Source organism: Theropithecus gelada, chromosome 4, assembly GCF_003255815.1.
Source record: "Theropithecus gelada isolate Dixy chromosome 4, Tgel_1.0, whole genome shotgun sequence".
NCBI lineage: Eukaryota > Metazoa > Chordata > Mammalia > Primates > Cercopithecidae > Theropithecus > Theropithecus gelada.
Genome location: NC_037671.1, coordinates 33,674,544 through 33,686,789, shown reverse-complemented (window position 1 = coordinate 33,686,789; position 12,246 = coordinate 33,674,544). Strand labels below are relative to the sequence as shown.

The window sequence follows — 12,246 nt, the reverse complement described above, 5'->3', positions numbered from 1 at the left end:
TTATAAAGCCCCAAATAATTTTTACTTTAAACAATTATCTTTTTTAACTTAAAAAATCTAGAAAACGTGTTTTTATATTTATCCGCATTTTTACCATCTCATGCTCTTTTCATCTTAATATCCAATGAACACTCATAAAGAAACAAAATCCTTGCTCAGTTAAGATATTTTTCTTCATAATCACAACTGTTCTCAAATCTTTGAAAGCTCTGGTAATGATGATTTAAGTTCTCCCACATGGAATGACTATGGCTGGTAAAAATTGCAATGAATGAGGGAATTTTTAAATTTTATTTATTGGCTCTTAGTTTATCATGTAGAAAATATCCTCCATGAGATATTGCTATAATTACAATCCAGCCTTGGGAAGGAAGCTCAGGGGCTGTGAATGGAATCCAAATCTGCCTGAAATCTTGATCCAAACAGACTTAATCTCTTCCCTCAGAGATTTCAAACACTGCAGTCTTCAAACTACATCCAAGAAAATCTTCATCCAAGTAAAATTTCCCCCAAATATGCTTTCTCTACCCCACCCTATCCTGTAGTTAGGGAAGAACCCAGGGCTGAATCACTATCCTCAGACCTTGCCATTCAGGTGGGATCAGAACCTTTAGTAACTTCATCTGCAACACAGCTTGAAACCACACTTTCAAGAAATAGTATTCACATGTGACCTGATCCTAGACTTCCAGTAAGAATGACTCAGAGTCTCCCAGCTCTGAAATACTGAAGTATTTATTGGTCTTAGGGTATTCTCGGGAAGGTGACAGTGAAGGATGCTTCAAAGGAGAACAAAGGATAAAAGGCTCAGTGAAGGGATAGTGTCCATATCAGTGCTACCAAAGTGTCAACATTTATTCATTACCTTCCATTTGTTGGAAACTTTACTAAGGAATGACTATTTTAAGGCAAAAGATAAGGAGAGAGCTTGAAGGGTCAGCAATTCAGTCAGCCACTGGGGTAGCAAACACATGAAGTGAGAAGAAAAGCTGAGATGGAGTTTGTAGGGCAGCTGGAGTTCAGATCTCTCCTAAGTCCTCTTCTGTTCAGGTATTTTGTCACCTGCAGCAACACACACAGTTACTGTCATTCCTGGGTTCACTACTGAAGCCCAGACCCATCTTCCCCACTCCCTTTATACCTGATCTTCCCATTTCTCTGCCCTGTTCAGGTCCCGGGAAGGTGGTCATTCCTGCATATGCCCTGGTGAACAGCGCATAGGAGCCAAGGAGTTCCCTAAAGTCATCAAATTTCACCCTCAACCCTCAGCTGACTTTGAGGCCATCCTACATGCTTCTTGTCTCCAAAGTATCCTGACAAGGGTAAGGGCCACATTACTGAGGGCAGAGAAGAAGCTTAACCCTGCAATGAGACTTGGAAGGGACAAACATCCAAACCATATCAATGAAGGCAATGAAGGAAGGATACTTGCTCACATTGTGTAAACTGCTCTTTGAAAGGATTTCAAAACCAAGATAAATTTTCTAAAATGATCTCTGTTGAACATCTGACAGCAGCACTTCCTCCTTCCTGGAATTCTTTAATTCCTTGGCTTATGTGACAACATATTCTAATTATTCTGCCTCTCTGATTCTTCTCCATTTTTGTTAAATACTCTTCTTCTGATATTTTGTTAATCATGTATCTTTGCATTAATTTTGCTTTTTTAAGATATTTCATTAAAATACGATTCACTTTTATTACTGAGTTCTTTTGGTATCCCCCAAATTTTGCACCTAAGTCAAGTGCATCCCTTACATCACCCTAGTCCCAGCCCTCCTTTCCATACTTCCTCTTAACATCTGACATTCTCCATTCACTTTATTCTGTTATAAATCATTATAGATATAATTATAAATTGAGTGAACAAAGAAAAATAAGGAAGAGTTTCTCCTACTGGATACTAACACACACTAGAATGTCATAGTAATCAAAATACTAGGACACTGGTACAAGAAGAGACAAACAGAACAGTGGAACAAGATGGAACCCAGACAGAGGCCTGTCTGTAATGGGAGCTTTCAGTACAGCAAAGGACATACCATAAACTTATGGAGAAAAGGTGAACTATTTAGTAGTTGTGGGAACACTGGCCCTTTATGTAGAGAAAAATAAAACATGCTCCCCATCAAACACAAAGATGAATCCTAGATGAATTAAAGTAATAAATGTGAAATTTAAAACTACAGGAGATATTTTAAGAGTATCTTTGATATCTCAGTACAGGGAAGACTTCTTTTTAAAAAGACATGCAGGCAGGGCACAGTGGTTCACACCTGTAATCCCAGCACTCTGGGAGGCCGAGACGGGTAGATCACAAAGTCAGGAGATGGAGACCATCCTGGCCAACATGGTAAAACCCCACCTATACTAAAAATACAAAAATTAGCTGGACATGGAGGCACATGCCTGTAATCCCAGCTACTTGGGAGGCTGAGGAAAGAGAATCTCTTGAACCAGGGAGTCAGAGGTTGCAGTGAGCTGAGTTTATGCCACTGCCCTCCAGCCTGGTGACAGAGCAAGACTCCGTCAAAAAAAAAAAAAAAAAAAAAAAAAGAAAGAAAGAAAGAAAACAAAAGACAAACAAACAAACAAAACAAAAAACTGTTGATGGCCTTCATTATAAAATATTAAGGATTTCTCTTCAATAAAGGAAACCAAGGAGAAAGTTGCCAGAAGTCAGATTAGGGGAAAACATTTGCAACGCCTACAACTGACAAGGGACTACTAGCAGAACTATATAAGGATCTCCTGCAAATCAATAAGAAAAATATAGAAGCCCACAGTATGGGCAAATAATTTGAACAGGCAATTTATAGAAAAGGAACCCCCAAGTGGCTAATCAGTCCCAATTATAGCCCCAATTATAAACAATTAAAGAAGTACAAAATAAAACAGCATATTTCTTTATGCACATGAAATTGGCAAAAGTTAGAAAACTGGATAATGTCTGGTGCTGATGTACATTTGGGAGTTGCAGGATATTTCAGGTACTGACAACGGAAGTACAGATGAGTATAGCCATTCTGATGAACAGATGAGCAGTACTTAGTCAAATTAAGGAGCTGCATCTCCATCGACCCAGCAACCCCTTTCTAGGATACATACATTCCAGGAATGCAGATCAGGTCCACATGCATATGCAGGTCCATGTGAGATACAATCATCGCTTGCAATAATGGAGATCCAGGGATAATCGAGGAACAATATAGATACGTGGATTGATATGATTTGGATATTTGTCCCTTCCTAGTCTCGTGTTGAAAATTGATCCTCAGTGTTGCAGCCGGGGCCTGGTGGGAGGTATTTGAATCATGAGAGAGACTCCCTCATGAATAGCTTGGTTCCCTCTCTAGGGTAATGAGTGAGTTCTCACTCTGTTAGTGCGCATGAAACCTGGTTGTTAAAAAGAGCCTGGCACCTCTTTCTCTCTCTCTTTCTCCCTCTCTGACCATGTGATTCACCGGCTCCCCTTGCCTTCCACCATGAGTAAAAGCTTCCTGAATCCCCCAACAGAAGCAGATGCCGGTGCCATGTTTCTCGTACAGCCTGCAGATCTGTGAGCCAATTAAAGCTCTTTTCTTCATAAATTAGGTAACTTCAGGTATTCCTTTATAGCAATGCAAAATGGACTAATGCATGGACTTATAGAGCAAAACATTATGGAAGATTTGGAAGAAATAAACTGGATGTACAAAATTAGATCTATAATTTAATGTCATTTTGGCTAATTAAAATACATGTACACTGAACACTAATACATATTATACAGGATCTATGCAAATGAAAGGAAACAGCAAATTCATTAAAATGTTTGCCTATGAGGTCGGGGTAAGAGGTTAGATATGGGAGTAACGACGGGGGATAAAAGGGACCAAATAAATCGAGAGAGATTGAGAGCTCGGAGGCACCAATGATGATAGTATAATGAACTGAGAAGTCCTTAACCTTTTGTACCTGATGTCCAGCATGAATAACAATAATAATAATGAATTAGATGTGGTCATCTGCATGGAAGTTCACTACCTAATGCTAAGAGAATTTCCAAAACACATACAAATATAAAACATGGTGAATGTTACGAAAAATAGAAAACTATAAGATCTCCGGAGGGGCATTTTTTGTGTGGCATTGCCATGGAATGAGTCCAAGTAAAGGCAGTAAATAGTACAGGTACCCACCACACTGTGTTGTAATTATGTATAGAAATATAGATCTGCCTCCATTAATAGACAATGGACTCTTGGAGAATTTGAACTTGGTCTTTTCTTTCACAAAATAGGGTGTATAGTATAGTGGATAAACAGTCTTGGATCTAGACTTTCTGGATTGGAAGCTAGCCCTACTACTTCATAGCTGTGGGAACTTGATCAAGCTGCTTCAGGTCTCTGGGTATGTAAAAAGATAGAAGTATCTCTCATGTGAAATGGTGAAAATAATAGTACCTACCTCAAAGACTATTTGTGAGAATAAAGTGAGTTAATAAACATAAATGCTCAGAATAGCACCTGAGCATATTAACTACTGTTAGTTATCAATGTTGTTGTTGTTATGTGGCTGAATGCTTTTAACCCATTAGAAGATCAATGAACAATTATCGGATTGAATTTTTCCTCCCTTCCTTACATTCTACAAATCCTAGAACCTCCTCTTTACATTCCCACCTTTACAGTACTTCACAGGGGCCCCTGGGCCCGGGGGTCACGGCCAGAACGCAGAGACTTTATGATGAGGACGGTGCCCACGATGATGCCCACTAGGCCCAGCACCAGGCCCAGGGCACAGAGCACAGTCTCCGTTGTCTCAGGGATCTGGATTGGCTCTTGGGCCTCTGGGGGAAGAATGAAGAGATAGGGTCAGGAGGTGCAGTGAGGGTGGTTCTGGTGTGGAATGGGTGTGGGAATTGAAGGTTATGGACAGTTAATTGGACATTAGGACGAGGAAAGGACTGAGACCTGGCCAGTGGGGAAAGCTGGTGCAGAGCACACCAGGTCCTTGGAATAGAGGATGCCAGAAGATTATGGAGAGAAAAGGAGCTGCATACCCCAGTGTTTGAGGAGCGGCTGGTCCAAGCCCCAGTGCTCCACCCTGCAGTCATAGAAGTCCTCGGCCGAAGGCACAAAGGTCAGGTAATGGAACTTGTGGAAGCTATAATCTGTTCTGGGCAGGAAGAGGCTCTCAGCGACACCCTCAGTGACCGGCTCTCCGTTGCACAGCCACGTGACGTTGAGCACTGGTGGGAAGAATTTGTCAATGTGGCAGATGAGGGTGTTGGGCTGGCCCAGCTCCACAGGCTCCTTGGGAAACACGGTCACCTCAGGGGGATCTGGGAGGAGAGAGCACCAGGTTAGGCCCCTCTTCTGGGACGAATCACAAAGGCTCCACCTCTTGTGGGGGAGGAGGGTGGTCCTCTACCTCAACCTTAGATTTTATGGCAGCTCTGAATCACAGAGAGGGGTATCACAATACTGACCAGCCTCACTCTGCTCAACTTTCTCTCTCCTGAGAAGAGAGGATGCAAGCCCTTGCTGTAGTGGGATCAGCCCATGGCCACTAGCGGAAGAGGATCACACAGCAGGGGGCACTTAGGCTTCCTAGTCTAAGGGTGGCAGAGAGGCCCTCTCATCCCTTCCAGTTGGGCTACAGAGGAAGAAGCAAAGATAGGCAATACCATTGGCGGCCTGAGTGTAGTTGGAACGCTGGATCGTGATATTCAAGTTGTTGTTCAATATAGCAATGTTAGCCAGCCCGCCCTGAGCCTCAAAGGAAAAGGCTCGGCCAAACTCCTCCAGATGCCAGACGGTCTCCTTCTTGTCCAGATCCACATAGAACTGCTCATCTTCATCAAACTCAAACATATACTCCCCTGTTGGTCTATGTGTCTGTACAAACATGGCATAAGTTGATACATGGTCCGCTGCATAAAGAAAGTAGAGAAAAACGTGACAAAATGTCAATTTGAATATGCAAGTGGTGAAAGCTAGAGAATGAATAAAGACTTATGAATATAAAAAGGAAGAAGGTAAGAGGTCAAAGGCAGGACATATGGGGAAGAGAGACCAACACCATTAAGGAAATAATACAGAGCAGTTGAGTAGTTATAAAAAGAAAGGAGCGAAGAACAAAATGAAGTTTATCATTGATAAGTCAAGCTGCTTCCTGGCCTTTGAAAGTCTGGGCATCCTGACCCTACAAAATAGCAATAGTAACAATGACAGCTAACATTTGTTGAGCACTTACTTGCGCCAGGCATCCTTCTAAATACTTTACATATTTCACTCGTTGAATTATCACAATAACCCTATGAAGCAAATACATAGCATACTATTTTACAGGTAAGGAAATGCAGAGAGGTTATATATTAATAACTGGCCAAGGTCATACAGCTACTGGTGGAACTAGTAGATTTTTTTCTACCCTTAAGGTCTTAATTCTTCTAAGACACAGATGTAAAATTGTTTTTCGAGTCATGGGGTGGGAAAGTGGACATTTTATTTTTCTTATTGCAGAAAGAGAGAAAAAATAGAAAATTGGGAGGACAAAAAATAGAAAATAGAAAAAATAGAAAATTGGGAGGAAATCCTTCAAATTTTAGTGTTCTTGACAGTTTTAAAGTTTCTGTCTTAGTTTATGAACATGAAACTAGAATGTACAACTTTGTTGATAATATTTTTCACTTGGGGCATATAAATTCAGAAGTACAGTACAGTTATTTTGGCATTTGTTCCAAACTTTTTGTTTCCTTTTAAGAAATATTTTAACATTTATTTTATGTTCAGGAAGGGGTACATGTGCAGGTTTGTTGTATAGGTAAAGTCATGACTGGGGGGTTTAGTGTGCAGATTGTTTCCTTACCCAGGTACTAAGCATTCTAAACTTTTCTCACATTTATATTTTGATTTTTGTTTTAGAGGCCAACTAGAAATTATTGCTGAGTTGGAAATACCTGTAGGATTTAATTTATTTTGTTTCTTAATCTGTATTAGTTTGCAAGAAGTAGCAAAGATAAGAGGATAAATGCAATTATCATCATGAAAGAAAACAATGAATGTATATGTGAAAGTCTGGGTTTAGAATGATAAATGCATGAGAGCGAGAAGGTACTACAGGGCTCATTGGCTCTCACCTCCCAACTCACGAATTTCCCTGTGAGTTTGCAGCCCTGACATGTGGGGACCCAGTCTGTGCTTGGCCACTTACAGTGACAGGGAGAATGACTCTGAGTCTCAGAGGAAAAGGCTCAGCCAAACTCCTCCAGACGGTCTCCTTCTTGTCCAGATCCACACAGAACATCTCATCCTCATCAAACTCAAAAATAAACTCCCTTGTTGGTCTATGTCTCTGTACATGTATGTACAATGACTCTCTGTCACTGTAATTGTAAGTGTCTGGAGAATAGGGTCTGTGTCTTATTTTGCACTGAGAATGACTCCCTGTCACTGTAAGTGGCCAAGCACAGAGTGGTATTTCAAACTAAACAAATTAAATTAAATCCTATAGGTATTTCACAAGGAAACTCAGCTTCCTTCTCAGTTTAAAGGACTCAAAGGACTCATCAGGAAAAAGAGGGTAAACTAAAAAGACACAACGTCCTCTAGCAATTATTGGGAACTCATCTTCCTAATATGTGAATGTTCCTTATAGTTTTAAAAATGCTTTTTAAAAAACACTTTCACAAGTTCTGCAGTCTAAAGATCAACCAGATATTAAACAGATTATTTTACTTAAAAATATCATTTCCATTTAGACAAAAATGTGTATTAAAAGACTACTATATGTCAAACACTGTTAGATGCTAAATATTCAAATAAAAATAACACATAGGTCCTGTTCTGCAGACTCGTACAATTCACAGAAGGAAACACAAGAGACAAGGCAATAGCAGGTTCAGAAGGATAAGTGCAGATATGTGGGTATACACAAGATGCGATCAAATAGCACATCAGGGAAGGCTTCCTGGGGAACAGATGGCTTCAATGTAGGCATTCAGAAAACAGGGCAAAAGCCACTTCTCACAGGGAAGACAGCCTGACCGGGAGAAGATACTGAGTTCACTGTGGGGCTGTTGCACTTAGGCGATCTGGAAGTTATCTAAGGAGAAATAATACATAGACATTTGTGGATGATGGGTGGTCTCAGGAGAGGAGTTTAGGCCAGAAAACTGACAGTCATTAGAGGCAGGTGCAGGTTAGATGAGATTTTCCAGGAAGAGTGCCAAAAGTCAGAATTGCAGAGATCTCAGGGTATGAGAGAACATGATAATTAAGAGGTGATTTAAAGGATGATAAGGAGGATCCAGGGAAATAGGAGAAAAATAAGAACAGGGTAGTTCATCACAAATAAGTGGATTACAGTGCAAATATTATCAGTAACTCAAGTCAGAGGCACTGAGAAGAACCCACTGGATTTGACCTTCTGCTGAGGTTCCTGATGGCCAAGATGAGAGGGTCCTAAGGGATGTGCCGGAGGCAAGTCAGAAGCTTAGCTCCAAGTGTGAGGACACAAAGGAAGTATCTCTAGGGTAGGATGCAGACTGAAGTCATGGTTGTTTTTTATCAGTTGCTTTTCACTTATGTTTTTAAGGTAAAGGACATGTTTAAATGTTAAGAGACAAGGAACCACTGGGGGCAGGGAAGCCCTGAAGAGACAGCTGAGCTAATTAGGAATTTCTAGGAAGAATCCTAAAAAGTATTCAAATCTATGAAGAGATGCCCATTGTGGTGTTTATTGTAACATAACATTAGAAATAACCCAGGTGACCATGAACAGGGCAATAGATATTTCTGGTCTCCACAGCCTCACCTCCTGTTTATTCCACACATCTTAAATAAAACTGTCTGAGGCCAGTGTGCATCTTGTATGTTATGGATTCTAACCTTCCCCATCACTAGGTTTTGGGATGACAGCATCATACACAGGCTTGATGTCATTCTCCCTGATGTCAGTTACGGGAAGAAAGAGCATTCACCACGGCCCATCTCTGGCTGAGTCCTTGCAGCTCTCCAAAGTCTAGGCCTCCCTTGCAGTCCTGGACCTCTCAGAACCCGAATCACAAGGCTATCAAGACCATGCAACACTACTGTCTTGAGAGAGGAAAGCTTGTGACCACCCACAAAGACCCAGGAAGAGCCGTAGGGTCCTAGGAGAGATGGAGGATACAGGAAAACTCAGCACTTTCTCTCCTAATGCAGAGCCCATAGCTCAGAGTTCCTGTGAAGCAGCCACAAAAGACAGAGGCTCGGGATCCCAGAGAGAGAGGAGGGGTGTGGGGCCCTGCAGGGCCCTGGTAGAAGTTCACTGTGTGCAGGAATCTGGGAGAGGCAGTGTATGACCCTCAGAGCTGGGTCTGGACTTCAAACTTGGCTCATTGATCTGCTGTGTAACCTTGGAAAACGTATTCATCTTTTTGAGCTTCAGTTTTTTCAAAATAATTTCTAAATAAAGGGAATGATTTCTAAATGAAGGGAATAATATCTTCATTGAAGTTTCCTGTGAGATATAAATGGGGAAAGAAACTATGCAGGCGTGTCATAAATTCTGGCTGCTATTGCTGTTATTATTATGAGGGCCAGAGGGAACACAGACTATCATGAGGGTCAGACAGATCAATGAGCCCCTAAAATCTCTGATTCCTGAAGCAACAATTGATGTGAGCCTCCCCACCACTCACCCCGACGCTCTTGTGTCCTCCTGAGCACTCACCCTTGATGGCCCCAGCTCCTCTGAGACTCAGCAGCAAAGCCAAGGAGAGGGTTCTCAAGATAACAGCTCTGGTCTGGAACATTCTGTCTTCAGGGCGCATGTTATAGAGTCTATAATTGATGACCGCAAGCACAGGAACAGTGATAATGAACTGAGCCGGGTGGAGGCAGATGAGACTCTGAAACTGTGGGCTTCTAGCACTGGAAATGGTCAAAATGGGTGGAGAGGAGTCAGCATGGCTGGGCTTCACCAATCAGAGAAATCATAAAGCTGACATTCTCTGTTGCTGGGTAAAGAGGATGCTGGAAGGTGCTGGGGAAGAGATGGGAGAATTTTAGGTACCAGCGTGGTCAAGAGAGCTCCAGTTCACAGTTCGTTTTCAGAGTTAGAGAAAGAGATGTGGAAAGATAAGTCACACCTTCTTCTGATGGCAAATGTTTTCCATTATGTTCCTTCTCCCCACCCCCACCCCCATCCCAGGCAGTCAGATGATCTTTGATGGTTTTTGGTCACTATATTTTAAATCATGTTTTATGTTACGTTGTCAAGTTTACAAAAATATTCTGCTGATAATTAAGAATGAATGCTCTATCTAATAAAATATGTAATTAATCTTTCTTTCAGGTCCACCTCCCTGAGATATCTACTTTTAATTTAATCATTTCTGCAGAAGTGTTATAATTTCTATTTAGTGGTTTTAATTAACTCGAATGAAGTTGATCTTTAAGTATTTATCTATTCCTGGTTACCTTTATTAGTGAAATTTCTAGATAACTTTTATTATTCAGATATCTTAGTATTTGACTTTTCCTGGTGTTTAAACAGGTATTTATCTTTAAATTACTAGTCATGTTATTTCATTTTCATATAAGAATACCCAGGACAGCATTACCTATGGTAACAATGTACACCCATATTTTGATCTTGTTTTTGAGAAGGGTTTCTCTAATGCTTTTCTGTTACAGGTAATGTTCATTTTTTTATTTTATATTGTCTTTACCATATTTAAGAAAATACTTTTCTAGTCTCATTTTAAATATTTCAATTTTGAGCTATTTCTTCGACGCTCACAGAGAAGATCACAAAACATTTACTATTTAATGTAATGATGAAGTACATAAATTACATTAATATTTTATCTTATTTGTGGTAGCCTTACCTTGCATAAATAACAATTACTAACAGATTAGCACATGAGAAATGCTGTTATTAGTGCTTTGCACGCTTTACCTCATTTAAACCTCACATTACACCTGAGGGAGGTATTATTAATGTCTACTGTAAAAATAAATTACCTGAGACATCATCGAGGAATTAAGTATCTGTCTAATTATGGCAGATAAATGACAAGGAGAAGAGTTCCATCCAGGCAATTACTAAAAACCTGAGCTTTTCTCCACAATCCTTTCCTGGCCCCTCAATCCTACTGGACACCTTCTACTACATAATTATTTTCTTCTCTTGCATTTTACATGCTAGCCTTCTATTTACATTTTAATATTGATTTAAAGAAATTATGCCAATTTGATTCTTTTTTGAAATTAGAATTGGTGGTCCAACAGGATCACATTTACAAGTGTCTAAAGTAAGAAGTAATGTTCTTTGTACGTTTGTAAAAATATTCACTATAAACAAAATAGAATCAGATGCTTTGAAGGAGGTGGGGTCTTTGATGATTCTTTTTTCACTTTCTTCCTTATTTGCTAGTCAATTTATATTCTCTATGGGCTTTATTTTTCCAAAGCAATTTCAGACCTATCAATCTCGTTTGATCTTAAGAGCTTTGCTATAAGGCAGGTTCTATCATCTCCATATCGAAGACAAGGAATCGAAGTCCAAAAGAGGTGGTGTCCTTAAAGCTGCATACTTACATGGTAGGGTGAGTGGTGTGTTCATGCTTCCGGTGTTAGGTCCCTAGACTGAGCCCTACTAACCCTGATGAGAGTCCTCTGGAAGAACCTGGTATCTCCTGCACATCGCAGGACTCACAGACCTCTGGGAGAAAGTAAATATAAATGGGTGTTAATCTTAAACACACCCTTGGACAAAGACAAGACAGACAGACTCCAGGCCTCATTTGAGTTCTGGGATGGATACTCTAATCCCTCTAAACCATGCCACTGACTGACCTTTTACACACTGAGATAGCATTTCTTCCACACCAGGCCATGTCCTGTGAGTGTGTGAGGTGTGGCAGAATTGGGGAAATGATAATCCCCGTAGATGGCCAGCAGAATATTTGAGATCAGCGTCAGAGCAAAGAAAACACATCATCTCCCCCAATCTCATGACTTACTTGACTGCTTAAAATGGGTATCACCGTCCTCCATCTGTCATCTTAACTGCATCACAGGTTTTACATTTTCAGACCTTTCACACTAACCGTCTGCCCGGTGAGTGATGACTCATGCAAAGCTCAGTGCCCATTGGTTCTTTTCTCAGACTCTGTCCAATCCCAGGGTCACAGAAGACTACTTGGGTTCATGGTCTCTAATATTTCAGACAGGAGCTCCCTTTAGTGAGTCCTTCTTTTCCTGACTGCAG

The 12,246-nt window shown here is 40.7% G+C and overlaps 1 protein-coding gene across 1 annotated transcript; it reads right to left on the bottom strand.

Moving 5' to 3' along the window:
* Window positions 1-274: 274 nt before the first annotated feature.
* On the bottom strand, window positions 275-10,016 carry LOC112622416 (HLA class II histocompatibility antigen, DP alpha 1 chain). Its single transcript, XM_025382053.1, has 5 exons — window positions 9,703-10,016; window positions 5,672-5,917; window positions 5,045-5,326; window positions 4,665-4,831; window positions 275-1,062 (listed from the first exon to the last, which is right to left on the bottom strand). Exons 1-4 carry the CDS (start codon window positions 9,800-9,802, stop codon window positions 4,677-4,679), a joined length of 783 nt encoding a protein of 260 aa, XP_025237838.1. The 5' UTR covers window positions 9,803-10,016; the 3' UTR covers window positions 275-1,062; window positions 4,665-4,676.
* Window positions 10,017-12,246: the final 2,230 nt, after the last annotated feature.